The 24,575-nt window shown below is 50.9% G+C and overlaps 6 protein-coding genes across 6 annotated transcripts; 3 read left to right on the top strand and 3 right to left on the bottom strand.

Annotated features, from left to right (window-relative positions):
- Positions 1 to 810: 810 nt before the first annotated feature.
- On the bottom strand, positions 811 to 3,497 carry V8C40DRAFT_267573 (fungal specific transcription factor domain-containing protein; the record flags this gene model as incomplete). The annotated part of the gene is made up of 7 exons (XM_083219862.1): positions 811 to 1,487; positions 1,550 to 1,623; positions 1,681 to 1,760; positions 1,826 to 1,964; positions 2,044 to 2,562; positions 2,690 to 3,256; positions 3,433 to 3,497. 7 exons carry the CDS (start codon positions 3,495 to 3,497, stop codon positions 811 to 813), a joined length of 2,121 nt encoding a protein of 706 aa, XP_083071849.1.
- A 1,679-nt stretch (positions 3,498 to 5,176) lies between these two features.
- On the top strand, positions 5,177 to 6,350 carry V8C40DRAFT_249888 (uncharacterized protein). Its single transcript, XM_083216845.1, has one exon. It carries the CDS (start codon positions 5,301 to 5,303, stop codon positions 5,946 to 5,948), a length of 648 nt encoding a protein of 215 aa, XP_083071848.1. The 5' UTR covers positions 5,177 to 5,300; the 3' UTR covers positions 5,949 to 6,350.
- A 320-nt stretch (positions 6,351 to 6,670) lies between these two features.
- Positions 6,671 to 9,684, top strand: V8C40DRAFT_249882 (sugar porter family MFS transporter). The gene is made up of 6 exons (XM_083216844.1): positions 6,671 to 7,309; positions 7,418 to 7,763; positions 7,831 to 7,991; positions 8,044 to 8,178; positions 8,238 to 8,947; positions 9,003 to 9,684. Exons 1-6 carry the CDS (start codon positions 7,245 to 7,247, stop codon positions 9,515 to 9,517), a joined length of 1,932 nt encoding a protein of 643 aa, XP_083071847.1. The 5' UTR covers positions 6,671 to 7,244; the 3' UTR covers positions 9,518 to 9,684.
- Positions 9,685 to 18,059: 8,375 nt separating this feature from the next.
- V8C40DRAFT_267571 (uncharacterized protein) lies at positions 18,060 to 20,061 on the bottom strand (the record flags this gene model as incomplete). The annotated part of the gene is made up of 2 exons (XM_083219861.1): positions 18,060 to 18,232; positions 19,863 to 20,061. The coding sequence occupies 2 exons, from the start codon at positions 20,059 to 20,061 to the stop codon at positions 18,060 to 18,062; spliced, it is 372 nt and encodes a 123-aa protein (XP_083071846.1).
- Positions 20,062 to 21,080: 1,019 nt separating this feature from the next.
- Positions 21,081 to 21,979, top strand: V8C40DRAFT_50423 (uncharacterized protein). The gene has a single exon (XM_083223047.1). It carries the CDS (start codon positions 21,233 to 21,235, stop codon positions 21,917 to 21,919), a length of 687 nt encoding a protein of 228 aa, XP_083071845.1. The 5' UTR covers positions 21,081 to 21,232; the 3' UTR covers positions 21,920 to 21,979.
- A 1,801-nt stretch (positions 21,980 to 23,780) lies between these two features.
- Positions 23,781 to 24,441, bottom strand: V8C40DRAFT_249866 (uncharacterized protein). The gene has a single exon (XM_083216843.1). It carries the CDS (start codon positions 24,291 to 24,293, stop codon positions 23,973 to 23,975), a length of 321 nt encoding a protein of 106 aa, XP_083071844.1. The 5' UTR covers positions 24,294 to 24,441; the 3' UTR covers positions 23,781 to 23,972.
- Between the last annotated feature and the right edge of the window lie 134 nt (positions 24,442 to 24,575).

Raw genomic sequence — 24,575 nt, 5'->3', positions numbered from 1 at the left:
TGACATTGCAAACAGTAGTTTCAAGTTTCCCAACCGCAAAGACAAGATCAGCGTTATGCAAGCTCCGTAACCTTGCAACATAATAGCTCTAGCAGTGCACTATGTTAGCTTCATGATGCATCTAGCACAACCTAGCTTCAACGTCGATAACAAAAAACAAGACAACAAAAAGCCACAACGCGTCACCAACACACAAAACTTAGTGTATAAGTAACCCAACAATGCCGGCATCACAGTTCCGGGACTTATTAAGTAGATCAAAAGATAAGAAAAAATAAGCTGTCACGGCACTTAAGCGGAGCACACATCTGAATACCGATCCGGGCCCCACGAAAACTTGCTGCATCCCCATCCATCTCAAGAAAGGTTGAACGGCTCGGGCATGTCCCGGGAACCACGTGCAGTTTACGTCGGATTGCTTGTGGAATCGTATGATTTTTTGCTCATCTACTAACCGTACCTATCAGAATAGTTTGTCTGAAATTCTCCGTAAACTTCGGATCGCGCATCTTACATATATATTGCCCGCTGCCGTGAAATCGGCTGACGCGCTGCGACTATGTATTTGGTTTAATTCGCAACTATTATTTATTTTTCCCAAACCTCACAAAAGAGAGATGCTGCCAAAATCCGCCCATCAACGCCTTTTTTTTCAATCATGATTTCTAACTACTAAATTTCACTTTCTACAAATCAATTGAAAAATAAAAACAAAGAAAACCTACCCATTTCGCTAAATTTCCAGACCAAAAAAAACCAAACCAAACCAAATCCATCCCAACCCCTCGCCAATTGCCCCCCAAGTTTCGCCTAATTCGCGTTGAAAGCTGGCCAGTTCAGCCAGTCAAAGTTGTTCATGTCCTCCCACGACATGTTGCTGCCAAAGGATGGCTCAAACACGTTGCCCGGCTGGTTCAGCACCTGCGCAATCTGGTCGTCCGACATGGTGGAAAACTGAACCATATCCGGCCACAGCATCTGTTGGTCCATGAAGCTGCTCGGCAGGGCTGGAGGCGTGTCCTGCATGGGCTCCGATGACGATGGCGTTGTCCTTTGTGCCTTTGGCGGCCGGTTGCTCTTGGTCGGGCCTGATATCCGCAGCAAATGCCGAAGATGCTTTCCATACAGCACAGAGAGTCCATTCCTATGTGGAGTGACTGTTCCAATCCGGTCCAACACAGCAATGGCCTCTTCGATTAACCTTCTGATGCTCGGTGCAAGCCCGGAGCCGTCTGGGGCATATGCGCTGATATTCAAAGCAAAGCACGCAGCAAAGGAAATCATAATGGCTGTGTTGTTCGGCATCGACTGCAGCTGCGACTCTCCCTGGATCGCAGCCCTCATCACATTAAGAGCAGCTGACAACCCGGCCGTTCGGAAGAAGATGCGAACCTCGACGGGAGCTGTTGGGTGGTTGATGATGCGTCCGTACGTTGAGAGGCGAGTGTGGGCGACAAGAATATCGACATATGGAGGCAGACGACGCTCTGCGATTCAAAAGTAAGCAGGTGGCATTTCTTTGATTTCTTCCAACTCCTAGTCGACTTACCAGGACCTAAACCAATCATCAAACCCCATTCTGCAAGCCACTGGTCGAAAAATCTTTCGATGGCGCTTTGTATCCTTTACAACACGTTAGAGAGACTATGCTTGTATAAAGGAAAGGAGAAAGAGACATACGATCGAGCCACCAGTGATCCATCACTATTGCTAGTCTGAGAGCCATCGCAAAGAGCTCGGACAGTATTGAAAAGGCCATCCTGCTAATAGTAAGCAAAATTGTATAACGATAAGAGGAAGATTTAAAAGCATTGCATCGTCCTACCAAGTTTCGTCTCATCACAGCCATGGAGGCTACAGGGCCATCTTGCTCATCCGCGATAGGAGACCGATGCCAGGTGTCGCAATCCTTGATATTTCGTGTAATCGGGATCATAAAAGGTCTTCCACGGGCCAAAGCCATTCTAAAAAGAAGAAGAAAAATCAGTTATTAAACGAGCCTCAGATAAAGGCAGAAGTGTGTTAGGAGAAGAAATTACTCACCCTCTCTCAACGACAAACAGCGAGATGTAGCATCTCTCTCGTGCTCGCAGCAACAACTGTCCCTGCTCTGACCACGGATCTATATCTGGAAACCCATCGATTGCAAGGGCAATCCTTGGATCCAGACACTCGCCCTTTGACACCGTCGTCGAGGACTCGAGGGCGTCCATGGGCATCAGCACCTTGTGAAGCGACAAATCAAACGCAATGGTAGTCGCCATGGAAATGTACATGCAGGTTTCATCGTCCATGGTGTGATCGCCCGGGAAAATCCAAGGGATGTGGGTCATGAACGCCAAGACGATCTCGACCGATTTGTACTTGTCATTGACCACCTTTTGGGCCAGCATCTTGACATGGTTAAACAGCCTCTTGGAGAGGGGCCCTGCAGTAGGCATGAAGAGCGTAGACGCGGCCATGACCGTGGTAAAGAGGAACGCAGATCGGCTACGCGCATAGGCGGCTGTGTGAACTCGAGGAGAGAGTCCCCACCGTGTGTGTACGAGTTTGGAATAAAAGCTGCAGAATCATATATCATGAGTTTCATAGTCTCCTTTTCTCTCTCTTTCTCTTCTCTTCTTCTTTCTTTCTTTCTGCACAACAATGCTCTCTCTCCAGGGGGGGAAGGGGTAACAAAATGTCTTACTAGTTAAACAACGACTCAGCCTCGTCCATAGTCACCAGTCCGAGGTCCACAGGGTCCAAGTCCTCGCCAATGTCGAGCTTCACCTTGGCCTGGGAGAAGAACTGCTGGACCTTTGTCGACTCGGGATCCTGCTTGGCCGAGGACGAGTCGTGCTGCTTCGGGTTCGAATGGGGCGAGTTCCGGCTACGACGGTCACTGGGATGGAAGTAGGACGCGCGCGCCAGCAGCTGGAGCGGGTTCTCGGCGTCGTCAATGGCCAGGCTCTCCTCGGTGCGCTGCACGAAGTCGGCCATGGACCGGTCGTTGTCGTCGTCGTCGTCGTCGATGCCGCTCGAGGTCGAGCCGCCCTCGCCCTCGCCATCCTCCTCCTGGGTGTTGCTCCGCGAGCCCTGCCTGGACGAGTGGTCCGCCGCATCTGCATCTTCACTAGCGGCATCTACGTCCTCCAGCAGCTGTCTCAGGCTGGCCACGAGGTTTCGCTCCTCTGCGCCTCGCGCCTCTCCCGACTTGACGCGCTTGACGGCCTGCTGGAGCTGGTATAGGGCCTTGTCAAGGCCGACCCGCTTGCTTCACTAGGGGGTCAGTTTTGCGATTCTATATCTGATATTTTAGAGTGGATTAGGGTTGGAGGAGCTTGCTTCTTGATGCCCTTTTGCCGGCCGGGATGGAACTCGGGGCGGATGCACTCGCAGTTGAGGTGAATGCAGCGTCTACACTTTGCCTCGTAGGGCATCCAATCGCACTTGATCTTGCTGCGCCTGCACACCAGGCATGCGGCCTGCTTCGGACGCGGCGGCTGCTCCGTCATGGTTGGTCTGAAACTACAGACTACAGGCTCGTTGGCATCGCGTCGAGGCGCACTAACATACTCTAGCAAAGAACTGGAAAGGTTTGGACTGGACTGGACAGACCAGACTCAGACACAAGACTGCTAGGCTGGGATTCGGGGAGCGGCAGGTTTGATAGACGGGCCAGGCCAGACCATCACAGGGTCATCCGATGAAGGCGGCAAAGCAGTTTCACAGTGCACAAATGTCTAAAATACACGTAACCTGGCTGGTGCTAACCCGCTTTGTCGTGGCCGAGCATCGTCGAAGATTTGTGACGGGTAAGGATTGGAGAAGAGAAAAAAATCGGGATAGTCTAGCCTTACCGAATGCCGAATGCCGGTCTTCCGGCGGGCATTACGAAGTATGCCAGCCATAGTATCATTGATACCGGGCACCGTGTATGTACGAGTATGTACGGGTATGTGTGTGTGTGCGTGTTGGTGTTGGGATCAGTATCAAGGAACATATGCATTGGGATGGCGTTATGGTTACATCCTCAGCTTCCTTGCTGCCCTTTGAGCGGTCCCTTTTGAGCAGGATTGCGTCGCAACTCAGAAGTTCTTTTCGGCACGACGCGCAAGTGCCGACTCCTAGGGCCGAGGAGCGAGGCTATCTCGACATTGGCAAGATAGTCGAGAGGATAGACACGGAAGGCGATCTGTATAATTAGTCATACTGTACGACTATAAGGAGAAGCTGTGTCGGTTGTCCTGTCTCCGTCGGGACGTTTTGAGGCTATTATCTGCACGTAATGCGCACAGAGAGGCACCTCCTGGTTGCTAAATTTATCGCCGGCTCTCCTGGGCCGAGTTTTCCGTCTCCCGTGCTGCATCTTGCCAATCGTCCTGCTCAATCCAAGCATCCCCCCTTGCCGCTGAGTCGTACCGTCGTCCAGTCATGTTCCTTGGTGATGTGACTCCCACGCGCATTGTGCATCTGAGACACGACTCCGGGCTCGAGCCTCAGTGCCGAATCCAGGAACTGTTAAGCAAGTTGCAGCTTTCATCTCCTTTTGCCGCGGGCTTTTACCCCCAACCGGCGGAGAGCCGGGCTAGACTCGACAGGTTGACAGGGCTCACACAACTTGTCAACGTTATCCCGCGCCGGCAGACATTGACATTGACACATTGAAGAGGAAGCTAAGCCCTGTCTGTTTCAATCTGTTTCAACACTGTGCTGAGTGGCGTGGCGGTTGCTGAGCTGAGCGAGGTTGAGCCGCTCTCACGGTCAAGCGTCGAATCGAATCTCTCTTTGGGACTGACTCAAGTGGGATCTGATCTGACGATGTGACTAAACATTTGCTGCCAAAGTCAGGTGACGCCATCCTTGGGGTCGGATTCGGAAGCAGAATAGTTCAAAATAGCAGATACATACTACCTCTTTCGACTTGGGCGGATTCGTCGGGAAATTTCACAGTATGTGTATGAGTAAGTATGTGCGCGGGCTAGTCCGAGGAATATTGGAGATCCCACGCCGTTGCAAAAATAAGCTCAGCCATTGATGACACGAGCTGCATCTGCTAGTTTTTATTAATAAAGACCAGACGGACTGTTTGTATAATTAAAATAATTGAAGTGAGCGGTGCGTGCATGTTATTCATATATCACTTGGTACAGCAGCATGGGACGGAGTAGCACTCGTATATACGAGCACATTCACATAATCGCAAATGCTGCCTTGTCCTTGGTCAGCCATTCAACTCGGCATAGCCGCCCACACGGGCCCTGGCCATGGCTCCATGACAAAGACCAACCCCAAACTGAACCAGACTAACCCGCCAAATGGAGACAGAGTCAGTACGGAGAAGATGGAGAAAGCTGGAGAGACGTCGCCACATGGCGTCCAAAACCACCCGCATTACCCGTTTTGTCCCTTTCTTAAACTGCTGCCTAGCTACTACCAAGAGTCTGGATCCGTCTGTTGTTCTTTTTTTACTCGTATGGTCCACTGTCGTCTTTCCAGACGTTGTACAATGGTCAACAACTTCTCAACATTCAGCCGTGTCTCAAACAGACATCATAAGGGGGGATCTTCCCATAAGCCTCGCTTCTGCTGTGCAAGTCAGCAACTCAGACGGGAAACTTGGGGTTACATGTGACACCCCACAGAACGCTAGCAGGCCTTGGCTGACCACGGCCTGCTGCTTGGTGACGAGATGTGAAGCCAATTGCGAGGCCATCACCAGGCCAAGATCGTCGCATCCGATTGCCGGTTCTGTCGTTGAATCGCCAAGTGGTTGCGCGCAAGGATCCGTATCTTGTTTGTCAAATTCTAATGCTCCTCTAATGCTCCTTGGAGTGGGCTCATCATCCCCACCCGCCGGGCCAACAACTCAAGCTTTTTTCTCGTCTGACGGCCAACGGCGCCCCCAAAGCCAAGTTTTTCTTTCTAAGCTGAACAATACCCGAGTCAAAGCTCAATTTACTTGATTTTCCGTTTGTAAGACTGGATGGGACGAGGCCCACCGAAGCAGCACCCGGGCCATGTAAGGGGTACAGTAGAGACGGAAAAGTCACTCCACTGCCAGCAGGAAGAGAGAGTGAAAAAACGCTCTCCCCCGTCATATTGAGGTTGAGACCATCTCCATCTGGGGTGCACCACACATTAGCCTGTACGCACTACATGACAGATACGCTCGTAAATACCACCTTACATACATGTACATTATCACCCGTGTATGCTTAGTACATTGAATTACCAACCTTGAAACCTTGAGTCCCTGTCGTTCAACACCGCTTACACCCAGCCTGTCCATGTTCAATGTTGTTAGTCATGGCTTTTCCCAGCCGTCTGTTCCAAAGCAACACAACACAACCGCTCAACGGCTTCTTTTCCGTCTTCCAGAAACCAAAACCGCTATTGAGCCCGGCCGCCAACCCGCCACAGAAAACAAGCTCAACGCCTTCGTGCTCCGTTGCCCTGGCCATTTTTTATTCTGCTGCCTGGAACTAGCCTCATCTGTGCTCTTGGTTCGGAGCCAAGCGTCTCCCCATTCGACGCCTCGTGTGCGCCTTGCCCCTTCCTGGCGATTCTGTGACATCGAAATCCTCCGGCTGTACATGCTAGCGTCGTCGTTGGCGGAATCGGGTGACTTGAAGCAGAGTCCCGGGGCTAACGGCAGCTTGTCCAACTGCCGCTCATGATGGCTGTGAATCCGTGATGCCTCGTGTTAGAGCCCTCGTGTGCGACTCGGTCGCTCGCACATCATCATGACTCTCTTTGCTTGTACCCGTACTAAACCTCCTCCCTCCACAATGATCAGGTGCAGGGGGCCGCAACCAAAGCCACTCTCTCGCTCGCTCGCCTCCTCCACCGCCCGCAGCCAACTTTGACCCCAAGCTAATCCTCCAGATTTTCCCCCAAATCAGACCAACTATAACCTGCTGAGAGGAGGATCCATGTATTCTGGGGCCCCTCAAAATTTTGCAAATTGGGGACCCCTCTCGAATGACATGGAGATGTACCTTTGCCATGGGGAGATTGGCATTGCCAATTGCTGATCCGGGCGTGTTCCCGTACGGCATTATATATATCGAGGGCCTCGCCCATCCACCGCCGATGAAACCTTCTAACGCATGCAGGGCTCAGCTTTGTTTCTTACCAGTCTCTTATTAAATGGGCAGCTGGCAGTAGCTCTGACTTTCATCTCAATCTTTGTTTCCCATCTCTTGTTTCAGTCTGTGTGAATCATTGACTTTGCCGGCAGACCACGTGGCTATAGCACAATGGCGGCAAACGACAAGATTGCCGCGGAGACGGAGGTGCCTTATCCGGAGCACAATGAGAAGATGTAAGTCAATCTGCAGCTTCACTTGGCCCTTGTGCCAGACATGCATTGTGTCATGTTTCTTGTTATTCACTGTGGTTGTGGTTGACTAACACGTTGCTTCTGCCATAGGGGCCGCGACTACTCTCCTGGGGAGACGGGCAAGCGACTGGCCGCTCTGACCGACAACCTCGAGGGTGAAATCCGTAACCCCCTCAAGGGAATTCCTCGAGACACTCTCTTCGCCAATGTTAGAGAGTTTCAGAGGACCAAGGGCCTGCCTGACGACATCCTCCCTCTTCTTGAGAAGGGTGCCCTCGTAGCACAGAACCCTGCTGGCTTTGAGAGCCTGGACCTTGAAGAGGACGAGAAGCAAGCTTTGAGAGAGGAGGTAACACATCGATGGAAGCACCCATGGGCTCTCTATTATACCATTGGCCTTAGCTCCATTGCAGCTGCCATCCAAGGTTGGGATCAGGTTAGTCGCCAATAAGTGCTCGAGTGATGATGTTTCTCTTTTATTCATTCCCTAACTCTCTTCATAGACTGGCTCAAACGGTGCCAACTTGTCTTTTCCCACTGCTCTCGGCATTCCCGACAATGCTGGCTCATCTTGTGGCCCGGATGCCAACGCTGGCGATTGCGCAAAGAACAGCTGGATCATCGGCTTCGTCAACTCGTTACCTTACATCACAATCTGCTTATTGTACGTTGACCATGATGGCTTGTTAATGGGTAGATTGTTAATGAATCTCTAGCGCTGGGTGGATTTCCGACCCCCTAAACGATTGGATCGGCCGTCGAGGTACCATTTTCGTTGCCGCCATCTTCTCTCTCCTCGCTCCCTTTGGTATGGCCGTCTCCCAGACTTGGGGACAGCTTGCGGCTTGTCGGTATGTAAAAAGATGTCGACTTATTATTCTTGGCCAGTTGCTCACATCTCCATCGCTAGTATGCTCCTCGGTATTGGTATGGGTTTGAAAGAAGTCACAGTCCCCGTCTTCTCCGCTGAGAATGCACCCCCTGCTATTCGAGGTGGTCTTGTCATGTCTTGGCAAGTATGGACGGCATTTGGTATCTTCTTGGGAACATGCGCCAACTTGGCTGTTGGTCAAGTCGGCGATATTGCCTGGCGACTTCAGCTTGGTTCTGCATTCATTCCCGCTGTCCCCTTGGTCATTGGTACATACTTTTGCCCCGAAAGTCCTCGATGGTATATGAAGAAGGGAAAGCACGAGAGGGCCTGGAAATCGCTCCTGAGACTTCGAAACACCCCCATCCAGGCCGCCAGAGATCTCTATTACATCCAATGTCTTTTGGACCAAGAGGTGCTTCTCGTGGAACAGGCCGGTCTCAAGGTGACCAACAACATGTTCACCCGCTTTATTGAGCTCTTCACCATTCCTCGCATCAGGCGCGCAACCTGGGCCTCTGGTATTGTCATGATTGCCCAGCAAATGTGCGGTATCAACATCATCTCTTTCTACTCGAGCACCATCTTCAAGCAGAGCGGTATTTCCGACTACACTGCTTTGTGGGCAAGTTTCGGCTTTGGCTTGATCAACTTTTTGTTTGCTTGGCCTGCCGTCTGGACCATTGACACCTTTGGTCGACGAGCCCTTTTGCTCTTTACCTTTCCCAACATGTTTTGGACTCTTCTCAGTATGTGCCGTGTTCCATGAAGTTGCAGGAGTTTTTCAGCTAACCATTCACACAGCCGCCGGTCTCTGCTACCTCATCCAGCCTGACATTGTCAACAGCACTCCCAGGATTGCGAGTGTCGCCACCTTTGTTTACCTCTTTGCGGCTTTCTACTCACCAGGAGAGGGTCCCGTCCCATTCATGTACTCTGCGGAAGTTTTCCCTCTGTCCCATCGTGAGATTGGCATGTCATGGGCCGTCGCCACCAACAACTTCTGGGGCTCTGTCCTATCTCTTACATTCCCACGAATGTTGACCGCCTTGACTGCCACCGGAGCCTTTAGCTTCTACGCCGGCCTCAACCTGGTTGCTCTGGCACTCATCTTCCTCTTTGTCCCCGAGACGAAGCAGAAGACGCTCGAGGAACTCGACTACGTCTTTAGTGTTTCCGATCGCCGCCACGCACAATATCAGCTCACCGAGGTGCTGCCGTGGTGGACCAAGAGATATGTGCTCTTCCAGAAGAATGGCCCCTGCCCTGAGCTTTATCACTATGAGAATGAGGAGCTGGCGGATAGCGGAAAGGTTTGATCACTAGACATTAATCTTTTCGTGGCGGGGTGTAACAGAAGGGGATGTGATAGATGGATGGTTCGAGTTATGAGATACCACTTTTTTTTTGTAGTTTGAAGACTCACGTGTTATGAAAGTAATGCAATGCGGTAATGGTTATTGACAGAGATGAGAGTTGTGCCTAATATTCACCATGTGTCTTGTAATTGCCATGTCCCCGGGACACCGGAGCTTGTTCTATACATAGCCATCCGGCTATATACTGCTATTTTAAAAACTTGTGAGTTAAATGCGTGCGTAGTTATACCAAGTAGATGAGCTCAGGCATTGGGTAAAGTAACATCATGAAGCTACCTCTCCAGGTGGCATATTGGGTGCTCGAGTAATATGAACGTGTTGCGACGGCCGCTCTATGCTCAAAGCAATCAATTCCTTGTTTATAATTCAGGTGATATTTGAATCGCTTATTAGCTAGCTTTCAAGACCATTATGAAATCTTGGCTTCGTTAGCTGAATGTTGGTTATTTTTTTACGTGTACCGTGCTTCTCGGTGAGGTGAGATTAATGGGATCCCAGATGCAGAAATGTTTTCTTCATCTCCGCATGGCTGTTTCTATTCATTTTGATATAGAGATATGATTAAAAACTGTTTTTAAACGAGTGTTTGAGTGTTGACTCATTTCGAGGTACGATTTATTTTATACGCTGCTGAGTTAGAATGCACGAGATGTATTCCACAGACAACCGCCTCGCGGGGTATAATGATTCGATAAATGGCAAACAGATCAATTTACCCAACTCAAAGATGAAATATTAACTTTTAATATAGACAGTGGTATATAGCACGGGTGATCGGGGGCTAACCTTGATATAGGGGAACGAGCCTATTGCGAGAAGCTGGTGGAGGCAGCATTCGAGCTCAGCCAGATTGACGTGGAAGAGAACCGCGCGTGCTTCAAGCATGCGTGAAGAAATGCATGACGACCAGCGCAATCAAAGCCAAGTAATAGAGTCAGTCAGCAGGGGGGTAACACGGACGTCTCCGTCAAGATGAAGGAAGTGGTTGAGAGGTCGGAGCAAACGAGGTAGGATTCACATCCTGCCGGCTACGAGCGTCATCGCAGTCATAGTAGTCAAGAAGAATCCGCGACATCAACACGGACGGAACAGACTGGGAGAATTCCAAAAGTGATCATCAGCGACAGAGACAGTAAGTTCATGTCGAGATTCTAGACGCATCCGTTTACTGCGCTTAGGACGAAGTCAGTGGCGAGCACGAGTTACCATGCACAGACAGACGGTGTGTCAGAACGAAAAACACGAGACCGTAGAAATTAGCATTCGATACTATACGGCCACATCAGACATCCCATAGATACAGGTGATCCTATGCCAAGATTAAAGCATTCGAGTTCAGCGAAATTGACGTGGAAGAGAACCGCGCGTGCTTCAAGCTCAAATGAGTTAGCCTTGATATAGGGTATGCTAGCCACCAAGACGTGTCACCCGTAAAAGATGCATGAGGTGGTCTTAATGAACTGTACAGTTTGACAATAGTATTTTCAAGTTTGTCAACGAAGAATATTAAAGAGAAAAATGGTTTATAACTGTTCAATGGAGGTGTTGGTGGCACGTAGACTGATAGTGTAGAAGCAATGACTCTGTCGAAGGTATGAGAAGAGTGCTTTATCTTCTCAATGAAGAAACAGTTTACTCTACTCAAAGCGCCAATAAATCATCCAGAAATACTTTTAATGCAATAGACTTGTAGGTTATGAGTATTGTTTCCAAGAATCGATCCCAGGCTCGACGACCCTCCTTGAATACTACCAGCAACGGATACCTTAATCTCAAAGCTCACCAATACCACACACAAGCAACCTTCATCACAAAACAAAAGCCTTATTAAAGTCCCATTCCATCAAACAACCAATTGCATGAAACCTCCTCAATTCTCCTCCTCCAAAACACCTCTCGCATAAAACCACCGAAAACATAATGCAATCTCTTACTTAAAGAACCACTTACGCGAGACAAACCAGCCAACTCCAACTCAAACCCCTCAACCAAACAACCAAGCTGAAAACACACTACCCAAAAGTCAATCAAGTAAAAGAACCCACACCAAGACAACGTGGGAAGCTAAAGCACCTCCCGTCAAAACACCCCGGTAAGACGTCAAAAACTCTAAACTTGCTGCGGGAACGTAAGGTCCCTGCATAAGCCCGACGATATCTCTCTCTTAACTGTCCTTCTTTGGGCATGAGATGTGCAGTGCAGGAAACTAAAAGGGTAATGTTTATGATATACTACGGTCGATTAATATGCAGTACTAGCTTCAATCAACATTCTTTCATCGTTGGGATTGGAGTTTGGAGTTTTGTTGTGCTTCCTCTCGGTCAGCGAGTTTATTCCTCTCAGGAATGCAAACCATGGCTCAGCTCATCAAAGAGGCCAAGATGGATATGTAAGGTATTACTGTTTTACGATTCAGCCAGCGTTTACTCAGCCCGGCTCACATCAACAACACACGCCCCCGGATTCCGGATTCATCAAAAAGCCACCGTGAAACCTTCTAAGCAAAAAAGCTATCAATCACGGGCACGCAAAAGAAAACAAACGAGTGGCAAAATCCCCACATCTGCACTGCACGCTTCACAGCCCGCCAAGTTCGCTCGCTCCGGGACCCTGCAGCCAAGAAGACAGTCCATATCCCGAATGAGTCACTCTTATCAAAAACATTGAAAACGTGGTCAATCCAACAAAAAACCAATACCTCGGGTACGATAGACCCTGGCGCCTGGGACGAATGGCTCAAAGATCCCCCTCCCAAAGGGCCCGGGTTCGCGAAGCTAGCTGAAACTCTGCCTATCTTACCGCCTGCAAGCGAAGTGCGTACCCGGGCTGAGGGAGGGCTCCAAAAGAGAAAAGCCGTTCTTAGTGGCCGCCTTATGAAAGCTGACGGGTTTCCCATGCTCTACTGCTTACACTGCCGCGATATGATACCGCCACTTTGGGTCTCTCATTGTTCCTTTCTGCCGTTCCGGCTTGACTTGCAGGGCCAACAAGCCTGGCTACTTGCACTCAACAAAAAAACCGTGAAGAAAAAAAATCACATATCACGAAAACAAACCAAAAAAGAACAGTCGTAGGATCAATTCGCATATAGCCGGGCAAGGCACAGGTCAGCTGCTTGGCGGGGACTCTCGGGCCGTTCGAAGCGTTGCACAGCAGCTCCCGGGCGAGCCGTAGGGCGTGTTGCGCATCTTCATGCAACCACAAAGAAGAGTTGCGAGCTTTGTTTCTTCCCGCACGTCGATCGTCTGATGACGCTCCGTGTGAACCGACCCGAAAGGCGCTTCGGAGGAAAAACCTACACCGAAAGTGTGCCGCTTCAGAGTAGTTAGGGCGTATCCAAACACCCGTTAAGTCTTGAGGAATGGTGTTTTTTGTGTAGATGTATGCTTCAAACGGGAAGCGTATTCCCACTTGCTGCTGAGCCTCCCCTGGTTGTGCGGCTGGTTGCGCGGCTGGCCAAGCCCTAGTTGGAATTCAATTGCTTAGCTGTAAAGGTTAATGTCAAATCAACTTCAAATCAAATACTGTAAAACAACCGCCATCATTATTATTAGTACGATAGTCAGCTCCACGATACCCTCGCCCAAGTAAGCCCATATCGCATATCTGAATAAACGGGCGTGGGAGTGTGTGCCGTGCCGTCGGACCAAGACGCCCGTCCCAGCAGAGCGTGGTTCTCGACCTTTTTTCTTTCTTTTTACTCTGACCAACGGAAATAAGCATTTGGGGCTAGAAGGTTGGCGAAAGTTTCTTTCCGGCCTTCTAGGGTTAGGAAGCGCCGGCACAAGCCAATGGCGGCGGCTTTTGGACTATTGGCACGTAACGAATTCGAGAGCTGCGACGTTTCGGATCCTCAATAGAGCGCGGGAAAGCGGTATCACATCGCCTGACAACTCCAGCCCGTCTGGCCTAGAACTGCCACGACCGTTGAGACTACGGGCTCTATGACCAGGGGGGTAGGGGTGGTTCAACGGTCGTCGCGAGTCGGCAGTGCATCGAGTCTCGAATCGTCGGGTCTCCTCGTGATGGCTTTGATTGCAAGTCCCTTGATGCAGGCTTGATAGCGCGGGATGGCTCTCAATAGTCGACGGCCAAGGGAGTAAGCGTGCTTAGGGGTGGCTTTTTTTGGGTGCTGCCCTGTCGGTCTCGACCCTACGCGCAGAAACGACGTGCGTGGGCTGCAGCCGGTCGCAGCAGCATCAGCACGGACATCGATTGGCGGCGGCCGGGCTGAAAGGCAATTCAAAATTGGTGGCCTGTGAAATACGACGGGCTGGCTGTATGCGAAAGTGGAATATTGCATCTGCGTTTCATGGCAAATGATTGCGAGGGGCGGTATGGTGCAAGTGAGAGAAAGGCCTGGGCAAGTCTAGACCTGGAGCCTCGTCTCCGCGGCTTGGCCGGGCCCTCCAGTGACTATTAGCAGCCAGCCAACAAGAGCAAAGAGTCGGGGCCTAGCCCTCAAATCGCCGGCCGATGGTACGAAGTAGCATTGATCGTGGGGATGGCATGCACAGGCACAGGCGGTGGCGATGGCTTGGGTAGCTGACAGCGGCCGACAGAAACTCTGGTGGTTTGGTTTGGTTTGGTTTGGTTTGCTACCCACGCGAGCTTCGATATCGGAGGCCAGCCGAAGCCGACCGGAAAGACGGCTTCGACTGTGGGTTTGAGGTTTGACAGACCCCCCCATCGGAGTCAACAACATTGTGCTCTGGAGGGAAATTGTTCCGGCAATATGCAGCTAAAGGTGCACAATGGGATGACGACTCGCCGTGTTATTTTCAATCTGATCACAAGGCCAAGCATCGAGTCGCATCGCCGGTCCAACATGTCTGCATCTGCAGGGCCATTGGATTGAAAGGTTCTGTCCCAAAGAGATTGCAGGGCCAAAGGTTACATTTTGCACGCACAATTTAGCACCCACGATGTCCGTCGATGTACGTCGATGTGCCGCCTACCAGCCAGATTCCAACGTACGGCGCTTGCGATCGGTGCGATTGAAAGTGGCGAGGCGTGAAAGCTAGAGAGGGGCGGCTTGTTTTGCGTGAGCAAGCATTGCGACCTGGTGATAGGCTGAAAGCCTATTTGCACATCGAGAGTATGGTAGGTGATCGGTAGTGATCGAGAAAGGCAGCTGGCTCTGATCGACAGCTGCTGAATCCCCCACCTCGACATCTAGACGGGACGACTAATGGCGAGAGGCGAGAGGCGAGACAGCTGTCGTCCTGCTAATTAGCTTTCGACCTGCAGCACTACCTACGGCGTATCATCTGAGACAATCGCGGGATCGAAGCACAGACAAGCCAGAAAGATTAGCTTGCAGCACCAAGGCTACACAATACACACAGAGGCTTGCCTGACATGTCCCCATGAGGCATTAAGAGAGGAGCTTGCACAACAGCAACGCATCTCTTACGTCTTCTCCGACGTGTTTGACGTTCTTGTAGAATCATCAAAGACTGGGTCCTGTTCTGTCTGGAAACACAAGCACGAGAAGTCGAAACAGGCCCCACAAGCTACCTTTCTCCCGGTAACTGGAAATCGACGATCAGTGCGGAGATGCTCAAGGGAGAGCGACGGCACTGTGCAGCTGATTTTTGGTGGAACGGGCCACGGTGTATCAGTATCAGGGACCAACAAGTCCCATGAGGCAGTTAGATTGAGCTTTTGATTTGATTTGGCGGTGACACTTGAGTTTGTGGTGCGCTGCCAGACGTGACAAGGCAGCAGCCATTTCTAATTACGACGGGTACGATGGGTGAGACATGAGCTAGAGGAGAATGAGAATGACTGCAGCCGAGGTGAGGGCAGTGTCATGAGCGAGCATGACTGACTTGGCGGATTGGTCACGGCACGCATAGTGGCTTGAGACTGAGCTGCAGAGGATGACCGAGAGGCTGCCTTGGATAAATGAAAACTGACGAGTCAAACGGTCGCATCAGCCAGGCCGACCAGCCACGTCGTACGACGGCCTGCCAGGAAACGGAAGGTTGTGTCCAGGGTGAAACCGTTTGTTAGATGAAAACTGGACATGGTGAAGGGGGTTGTTGAAAGGGGGAAGCGGAGAACTGTGGCCGAAGCCCTCCATGGACGGAACAAAGAAGTTCGATTCAACGTAACAAACCGAGATAAGGAGACAAGACCCGCCCTAATCAATCAATTTCTTGGAACGGCGCTCTCACTCAGCGTGACTGGCCTCTCATCCTGCTGCGAGCAAGGGACAAAAAAACAGGCTTTGGGCTGGAAACTGGGAACCTCTGCCAAGGGGCTGGGGATCGGAGATTTGCAGGGCAATCAAGGAGCGGCCGATGGCGCTAACCGCGAGAGGAGAGCGAGCAGGAAGAACGATGCTGACTGATGAGTTCTCGCGAGAGACAAGTTTCTCCCTTTTTCACTGGCTGGCTAAAGACGAGAGGAGGAGGAGTCCGTCAAAGGAACCATGGCTCGCTGATGATGGGTCCCCCCGTGTCTGCAGGTACTGTGGCAGAAACGCACCCAGGACGCAATCATGGTGACGTGGAGGCGACGCTTCCTGCATCGTCGACAGGCAAGCGGATTGGGCGATTGGGCTATAATGGTTCATTCCTTGCATCGGCTCATGCTCACCGTTTCGTTCATTTCCCTGCTTTGCCTTGTTTGCCTGATGCTGATCCAGGGGAGTATCCGAAGATGTAACCAGTAGCCGGTGTCTTGTCTCGGACGCTCTCCATGGTGCTAATGCCTACAAGTCAATACAATCAATACAGTACTGTGCAGCACAGTCGGTCATATGTGCGTAAGCCTGCACCAGAATGCAAGCATGGGATGGGATTGCAGCCAGTCAGCGCGGCTTCGATGATTCAAACGCCTTGCGGGGATGTGTTATGTTGGAGATGAGTCATCTGTCTTGCTGCTGTCTTTCTCCGTATTAGGCACTGCATCAAATTCTGTTTGTGTCAGTGCAGCTGAGACACGCTGTAACCTGTTGTCGCACAGCGAGTTGGCATGCACTAAAAATCCACCTGGGCAGGAAATACAGTTTCAATGCTTCTGACCCCCGAGCATTTGATGCATTAATCCGAGCTTCTCGTATGACTCCAGCCCCCGTAGGCCGATATTATTCACAAGAAGCAGAATGGATCAATGGATGACAGTTCCAAGCCTAGCGCCATCGCGGAAATCTGAAACACGCGGGCTTTGAGTTCCAATTTTCCCATTTGCCCAGATTTCGAGGAATTGCTCGAAACAGCGCACCTCTTTCAGCTGGGAACCACAAAACGGAGCCCGAAGCCACCGATTCGCTGCCTCATCTTGATGAGGATATCCATTCCATCAGGCCCTTTCATTTATCTCTGACCTTCTGGAACTTTTTTTCTTGCTCGCTTCCCCTTTGCCGTTGGGCGTATTTTTGTTTCCATATGCACAAAATCTCTTCTCGCGTGGGTTTTCCGATAGCCGATGTGGGATGTGGATTTGCGGATGAGGAATACTCGTACATCTCTGCCCAATGTTTTGCAAGGGTCTGTCAACAAAGTTGGGAGTGGCAACACCGAGATGGATGATTGGCGATGGAATCTGCTGAGAAGACAAACTCCGGCCCATCGGACGGCTGTTCGACCCGAGATGCTGAGAACTGCTGCGCGTCAGCCTCCCTGTGGACGGGTCCAAGTCCTGCCCAGCTAAATTCCATGGACAAAATCCACCGTCCGAGCACCTCTCTGGATCATGCTATGTCTCTGGTGGCTTATTCTCTGGCGGAGCCTGCCAGTCTCCGTTGGCCGAGGCCCTTTTTCTCAGAGTCTTGTGTATTGTGTAGAGTAGAAAACGCGTGGCTTTGGGCATTAATCTTCTCCATTACAGTTTTGACTACGCGGCACTATCCCACTATGGTGGCGTTTCGCGGCGCATTAACATTCAAGACGGCAAATGGGATGGATTGATTCTTGTTTGCCCGTGGAGTTGGGCAGCTTCAGCTTCAGCACGGAGCACGTTGGATGAATCACATCCATTCACCGTATTTTGGTTTCTGTTTTTCATGCTTTTAGGCTTTGCTCTAGGATGTCCCTGGCTTGCTTTGCGTTGTAGCCACAGGGATGGGCGAGCTTCACCGGTATGTCATCTTCGCATGTTGGAGCGTTTCAATTTGAGTCGGTTTCCGCATCGTGAATGAAATGTACGACTGGTCCGTCTAATTAGAGCGAGAGCGTCGCAAGTACGGAGCGGTTCTGCATGACACTTGGCATTCCTAGTTGGTCTGGCTACCGTCACATCTCGCATGCTGCGTGTTTTGTTTTCCGTGTTCTTATTTTGGCATCAACAGTCAACAGACATGAAATGAGCCTGTAGTATTCGTAGCCGTCCACGCACACGCACACCTGACTTGGAGTGTACAGCCTCCAGGACGACGCAGCTTATTGCAGCCCAGACAGACAGGTCTCGGACCGGGCGGCTTAAAGGCTGGAGGCGTTTGCGAGACAGAAGCTTAACCGAGGACAAAGCTTCCCTAAACAGCCAGAATACCAAGACTCACACTACCAAGACACACACACAACTTTGATGCATCTTTGCCAGTACAGTAAGCTCGTCGGAGCTTTGACCGGCCCTCGGGGTTGCACGCCTTGGCCTTGTTCCTCCAGAATCCTGCCGCCTTTGTCTGGCCAACGACGGCACATTCGGCTGACAGCTTTCTTAGCTTTTGGGCTTAGCGAGTGAGGCGAAGAACGGTGCCAGCAGAGCTGTGGTCAAGGTTCAGTTCCTTTGGCCCTCCAGGTTGCCGTTTTGTGTCCCCTGTCAGGTCCACCAACAGCGAAAACTCGATACGATGACAGTCGCGCATATCCACAACATTGAAAAAAACGTGCACTTTGGGCATCCAGATATCGGATGGTTCCCTGGTCCTTTACTCATACGTGTAAATTATCCGGGCAAAGGACGAGAAGAAAAAAAAAACTTCATAGTGGACCAGCGCTTGAAATGCCAGACAGGCCGGGTTCCAGCGCCCACGCACGCCCCTCTCAGAAAAGTGGCTTTGGAGCTTTTTAGCAGCGCCCTGAAGACTGGCGTCGCAAGCCAAAGCAGAACAGAATAAGGAACTCGTATCCTGCATATGCATTATGGATGGCTATTGTTATAACCGCAAATGCACACCCCTGCCCTGTTTGCTGGCTGTGCTGCAGTTGCATACGCACGCCCTCCCTGGCCTGGCTCTGCTAAGCCCTCTCTAGCTTGCATGGTTCAAGTGCATATATCCCGTATTCCAGAGGCTGAACCACGCACCCCCTTATCTTCATACCGTACCGTCCCAGCTCTCGTAACGGAAGTTGTTGCGTTGCCCTGCTTGGTTGGGACGGCGATCGGGCGAGCAGAGAGAGAAGGAAAAAAAAAAGGTTGGATGCCTCCTGGTAGGACATCAAATGATTACGGGCACACAACACAACACAACACAACACAGCAACCCAACCGCCCATGTCATTTGAATCGCACAGCACAAGCACATCGGACGATATCGAGACCGCAGCAACCGCCTATGCAACCATGGCTCACAACAGAAAGTCACATTGACACTCATTTACGACTGCATGCGACAAAGAGGCAAAGGGTGAGTTGGCCCAAGAAACTGAAACGGCGCTGGACACATGCCGAATCCACACGCCCGCAGAACCCGCACCGGCCGCCTGTGACTTGCGCCGCTCCGTGCCCGAGATCCCTTGTCACTCGCAACTCCGACCATATCGTCGATCGTACCCTCCCTGTCGTGGATCCTCCTTGTTGCCTTGCTGGAGACCCTTTCTTTTTGCTTTTGCACCCAAGTACCTTTTTTTGCTTTCCACACGCCCCCTCGTCCCCATCTTGGCCCTACAGTCGTCAACCACACCCTCTAAGGATACTAAACCCACCTCCTTTCTACTTCTTAAAACAAGGCCCATCCCTCCGCTCTAGACGACTAGAACCGCTTGCATCCAAACTCTCTCTGACTACTCGTACTCATTTCTCATTCTTCATTTTTCATTCTGGAATAAAGCATTCGAGAAATAACAAACAGCATCACATACAACCACAAGACAGTCATTGCCTGTCCCGTCCGTGCATACAACATTAGCCCGCTGGTTCACTCCATCAGCTTACCCTTTGCACCCAGTCACGTCACCCTGCAAAGCCGCGATTCAAGCCCACCCCGCCGATTCGGAAACACCAGGCGAACGCAAAAAAGCAGATAAAACCCACGGCTTGCACTGCTTTTTCACATCGACGCTTTCAGCTTTGTCTGAAATATCTCCAGAACTGAAAACAACCAAACATCACTCACGCCAAAAGATGCCCGCTGCCGCATTGATCGCCAGCCACAACTTCTCCTCCGCCTCATCTTCCGACTCCGACGTCCCTTCGTCTTCATCCAGGATGGACTCCAACCCTCGGCCCATTGCCTCAGTCCTCGTGCTGCGCTGCATGCGGTGCGCTCGATCCGCCGAGACGACGACGACGGACGACGCGAGCACAGCCGGCATGGTGCGCATCTCACACAACCTCTACTACTGCGAGCGTTGCGCCAAGCTCGTGGGATACAAGTAAAGAAATATCCCCAGCACCGTCTTTCTGACATCACACCGCACGCAGCCTTATACAACTGCGCTGTTGTATTTTTATCATCTTCATTTTTTCGGAAAAAGCGAGCATTATGGCACATTATAGACGACATCATCCTCAAATGGATCATAGACACGACACGAGACTCTTTTTGCATTCTCGCATTGGCAGAGCTGCTCGACGCAGTGTCGACACCATCCCAACCCGCATGGAAACAATCCGTCATCAGCAGCACCCGTCGCTCCACCCATCTACACACGCTCTACTTGACAGGTCGAAACACTCCATCACCTGTCAAAAAATTACAAAAAAGTCGAGCTCTCACTTGCATCTCCTTGCACGCTTAGGTCAGATGTCCGCAGGCACTTTAACCTGGCATCTGGCTCTCCTGGATCGACGACCAAAGCGGGCGCTGGCTGTTGAGAGTTGCTATCTTTATCCCCATCCCCCATGTCTTCCCGCGGGCAACCCCAGAAAATGATGGGATTCGTCACCCAGCGTGTCGGCTCAACGGTCAGCACTCTATGCGGCATAGCTTGGTTCGCGATTCCCGGGAACCGCAGCAGCCGTCGGCCACATGGATGGTGTGAGATCTGCAACGAGCTCTCGTCTTATCTTGTCTGTCTATAATGCTATGTCCGAGCTCCAGCCGTTGCTTTCGAGCACAAGACGGCGAGCCTCCACCGACTACACCGAGCTGTTGCCGGACAGACATGGCCTTGCACCTCGCTTCTCTGCTTTGAGCCATGTGCATCTCCCAGCTCGAGACGAGCACTGCTGCGCACATGCGGTGCTACCCGAGCAGTCCCTAGGTGCAGTGCAGGCCATGCACAAGGCGCAGGGCCCTTTTGGCCTGGCCTTGCCTCTCGCTTGCACCTCCATGTCCTTACTGCACGCAGCGCGCTCGCGACCTCGCCCGCAGGCAGGGCCTCCAATTGGAGGCTGCGGCATTTCGGCACATCTCGTCGGTGCGACGATGATTCGACAGCGCCTCGTCATTTTGTGACAGGTCGTTTCAGTCGACCCTTTCTGGGGAACTGGGAACCACGACTCTCTCTTTTGCGTCTCCACCTTTGCGAACAAGCCTTATGAATGACGACCACGGCGATGAATTTTACATGCTTATTGATTTATTACTTTATTACCCTTTCACTTCTCTTTGGCCGCCTTTTCGCAATCCCCTACTCAGCATCGCTTCACCCATGCATGCACTGCCGACTTTTTTTTTTTTTTTTTTACTGGGCCGCAAGACGGATACCGCTAGGCGGCGCCGAACCGCAGGCGACGAATAGCTTGGCCCAGAAGCGCTGTGTGCGACCAGTTCATCTGCGCGACAGGGGTCTCTGCCTTAGCCTTGGCTTCTCAAGAAAAAAAAAAAAACATTGGCATGCCGAGCAGCGAGCGACACAAAAAAAAGCGACGTCTTGGGAAGTGGGTTCCTCGATGGGGGCCGTTGAGACACTAGCTAGCCTTGGTTCTATCTCCCTTTGGTTTTTTCCTTGGCACGGCATCGTGGCCTCTATTTTTTCTTGCTTCTCCCTTGGCTTCCTTTGGGGGCTTCTGGCACAGCCACTGACGTCTTTATTACTATCGTCTCATTTTCCTCTCTGCATTGGCGCTGAGCGTCGGGAGGTGCATATACGACGGGACGGGATAACGGATTATTTTCCTTCTTCACTTCTTCACTTGCGCGAGGTTCGCAAGGTTGTTGCATTACCTAGTATCACTTTTTTTTCTCTTCTCATTTTTTCTTATGTTTTGGACTTCCATGCGAAATAGACGATGCGGGATCTTTTTTTCTTTGGCTAGTATAGTGATACCACCTGGGCCAACGATGCCCGTGCTTTTATAGTTTATTAGAATGCAGGATTTTTACATGACTACAAACAAACAATTTCTCTATCGCTTCATCGCTTCATCTTTTTTTCTTGCAAATTTCGTACAACAAACTGTGAAATATGCAGTGCATGATGTGCACAAGGTTTTCGTTCGCGTGGGTCTGGATTTGCGTAGCCGCGGCTTCACTACTGTACGAGCGTACCTAGCATGGGAGAGACAAAAGTCTGGACCCTTTTTGTCTTTGATAGGTCTTGGCAATTTTGGCTCTGTCATTTTTCTTGTCTTTTCTTTTTATTAATTTTGTTATTGAAGGTGTGTACGGAATTCACTCCAGTAGTTTTGACTGGTTTGTTTATTTTAATTGCTGGGATTAGATTCGTCTGAATGAGTAGACGTGCAGCGTGCAGTGCATGCGGGCCTGGAATGTTCCCGTCTACTGCTACACGTCTCTTTTTTTTTGCTAGGACTGGGACAGGACATGTTAGGCGAGCGGCAGAGGGAGTTTGATTCTGCGGTGTGACTTGATGTGAGGCCTACATGCGCGTAGGACTTTTCTTTTTTCTTCTTCTTGGCGTTTTTTTTCCGGCTTGGGTAGGGGATTCGTTCTTATTCGTAGGATGCAGGGTTTTTCGTTCGATTTTTGTATGCAGATGCAGATGCAGCTGCGATGCGATGCGAGACTACGTGGATGGACGGGCTACAAGCACTTTGTGCTTTAGGATGAAGAGCATCCAATATCTTTGGGGTGTGTGGAGTATATACATGCATGAAAAGTATAATGTAGAGCAATTCCAAGCGATTAGACGAAATTAGGAGCCATCGTGAAGCATGTGCGTGTGTGTGTGTTGAAAGAGGGCGGGCGTTGTGGTGTGTCCTGTGGTGAGACGAGGCTGGCTGATTTGAGCCGTGAAGTATCAACAATGGTACCCTACCGAGCGCGGTATAAGCTGCCGGTTTCTGATTAGTGAACCCAAATTGCTTAATTTTTTTCCCTTGGTAATATCTCAAAAATATGGGAATTATCGACGGGAATAACAAAAAAAAAACTTGTTTAGATGCGAGTGTACTCTATCTGTGAAAAGGCCCAGCTTGCCTATCGTCGTCGCCCATGCCGAGAGAGATGGAGGTGGCCTTTTTTGTCCAATTCTCACGCCCACGTGTCTGCGGCGTCCTGACGGAAACTTCCGATAAGGAATAAGGTAGGATAAAGGGACTGATTAGCTGCAAATGACTTGCCAGCTAGAGTTCATCAGCAGTAAACTGTTTTAAGAGTTTGTCAGAGGAGTCTTATTGTGTTGGAGAAGGTGTTGTATTGTTCAAGACACGCTGGGGCATGTTTAGAAAATGAAGGGGGAGGAGGAGGCTAGAGGCGCTGTGCCTGGGGCTAGCGGGAATCGATTGGCGGTTCCTGAGCACCAGCTGGAGGTCTGTGTTGATCGGGTTAATAGGGACCGCACTCTGGGGAAGGGGCTTCAACCCGATTTACGATTCATCTTTTCTATTTCCTCCAAGCATTTTGCTGTAGAGAGATGGATCAAGTTGTGGGCAATTGCTCAATCAACTCCTCTGTTTTCCCCCACCGGAGATTGGCCGTGGTGGTGAACTGTATGAAGCGAGTAATACCTACCGACTTCAAAGGCTAGATGGATTCTCACGACTTACACCGTGAAATGACGTCCAAGCCGCCCGCCCGATCGGGCCGCACGAACCGCCTAGAGTTGCCGCGGATCAGACATTCCGTCTTAGCCGTCTGTTTGTCCACGCGGCAGTTGTTCCCATCGTACCATTTTTCCTGCAAAGAGGCATTTAACCTGTAACACAATATAGTGCTCCGTGGTAGTCTCTTGGGGAAAAAAGGCTCACGGACACAGGCGCCGCATTCTGCAGCCCGTTCCTTACGGTAATCAAGCACAAGTTCCCTAGGGGGCCAGGGTCAGAGACAAAGAGTCAGCTGGCTCTATTGAGCCACCCCTCGTGAAGCCTGTAGTGCTTTTTATGCGAGGAATAATGAGAAAGAGTGAAAGGAAATCATATCATGCATTCGCTTGCACACAGGAGAGATCACAATATGCACACAAGGAGGGCGTACGGGGGCCGCAGAGACGCGCCCCTTTTGGGGTAGCTCCGTGGTTGTACTGGGAATATCGCCCAGTTGAGCAGGTCCGCGCGCACGAGTAAGGGAACTCGGCTGGATGCTGGGATATTGATGCTCTCTGTCTCTGTGTCTCTGTCTCTCTCTCTCGCTTGAGAAGGATATGCGAGGGCGGCTGTTCCTGAAACTAGGCAGATGGAGATTCGGATATCCGACCGCCATTGTCTGATCTTGGGGCAATCAGATGTTTCTCCAAACTAGTTCCCAAAGAGTGCCATCCTCGGACCTCCATGCCCAGGGCCTGGTCAGTCGAACCAAGGCTGGGCATCGTTCAATTCATGCAATAAACCGCCTGTCATTGTGGCATCAGTGAGGTGAGGGGGAACGCATTCTGGGGGGGGGGGGGGGGGGGGGAAACAGCGGTTTCAAATACGAGGGTACACCCAACAAAAATTGCCGCTTTTTCAATAAAAAAAAAAACCCCCCAGCCCAACACGTTACGAC

This window comes from Trichoderma camerunense (genome assembly GCF_050948025.1).
Source record: "Trichoderma camerunense strain CBS 138272 chromosome Unknown V8C40scaffold_12, whole genome shotgun sequence".
Classification (NCBI taxonomy): Eukaryota; Fungi; Ascomycota; class Sordariomycetes; order Hypocreales; family Hypocreaceae; genus Trichoderma; species Trichoderma camerunense.
This window is presented reverse-complemented; position numbering and strand designations above follow the sequence as displayed.

Excerpts from the sequence above, each read along its gene's own strand:
- V8C40DRAFT_249882 (XM_083216844.1), top strand. The coding sequence starts at position 7,245 with ATGGCGGCAAACGACAAGATTGCCGCGGAGACGGAGGTGCCTTATCCG. Across the intron at positions 8,179-8,237 it reads GGACAGCTTGCGGCTTGTCG|TATGCTCCTCGGTATTGGTA; the intron begins GTATGTAAAAAG and ends CTCCATCGCTAG. Across the intron at positions 8,948-9,002 it reads CATGTTTTGGACTCTTCTCA|CCGCCGGTCTCTGCTACCTC; the intron begins GTATGTGCCGTG and ends CCATTCACACAG.
- V8C40DRAFT_249888 (XM_083216845.1), top strand. The coding sequence starts at position 5,301 with ATGGAGACAGAGTCAGTACGGAGAAGATGGAGAAAGCTGGAGAGACGT.
- V8C40DRAFT_50423 (XM_083223047.1), top strand. The coding sequence starts at position 21,233 with ATGACGACCACGGCGATGAATTTTACATGCTTATTGATTTATTACTTT.
- V8C40DRAFT_249866 (XM_083216843.1), bottom strand. The coding sequence starts at position 24,293 with ATGGCGGTCGGATATCCGAATCTCCATCTGCCTAGTTTCAGGAACAGC.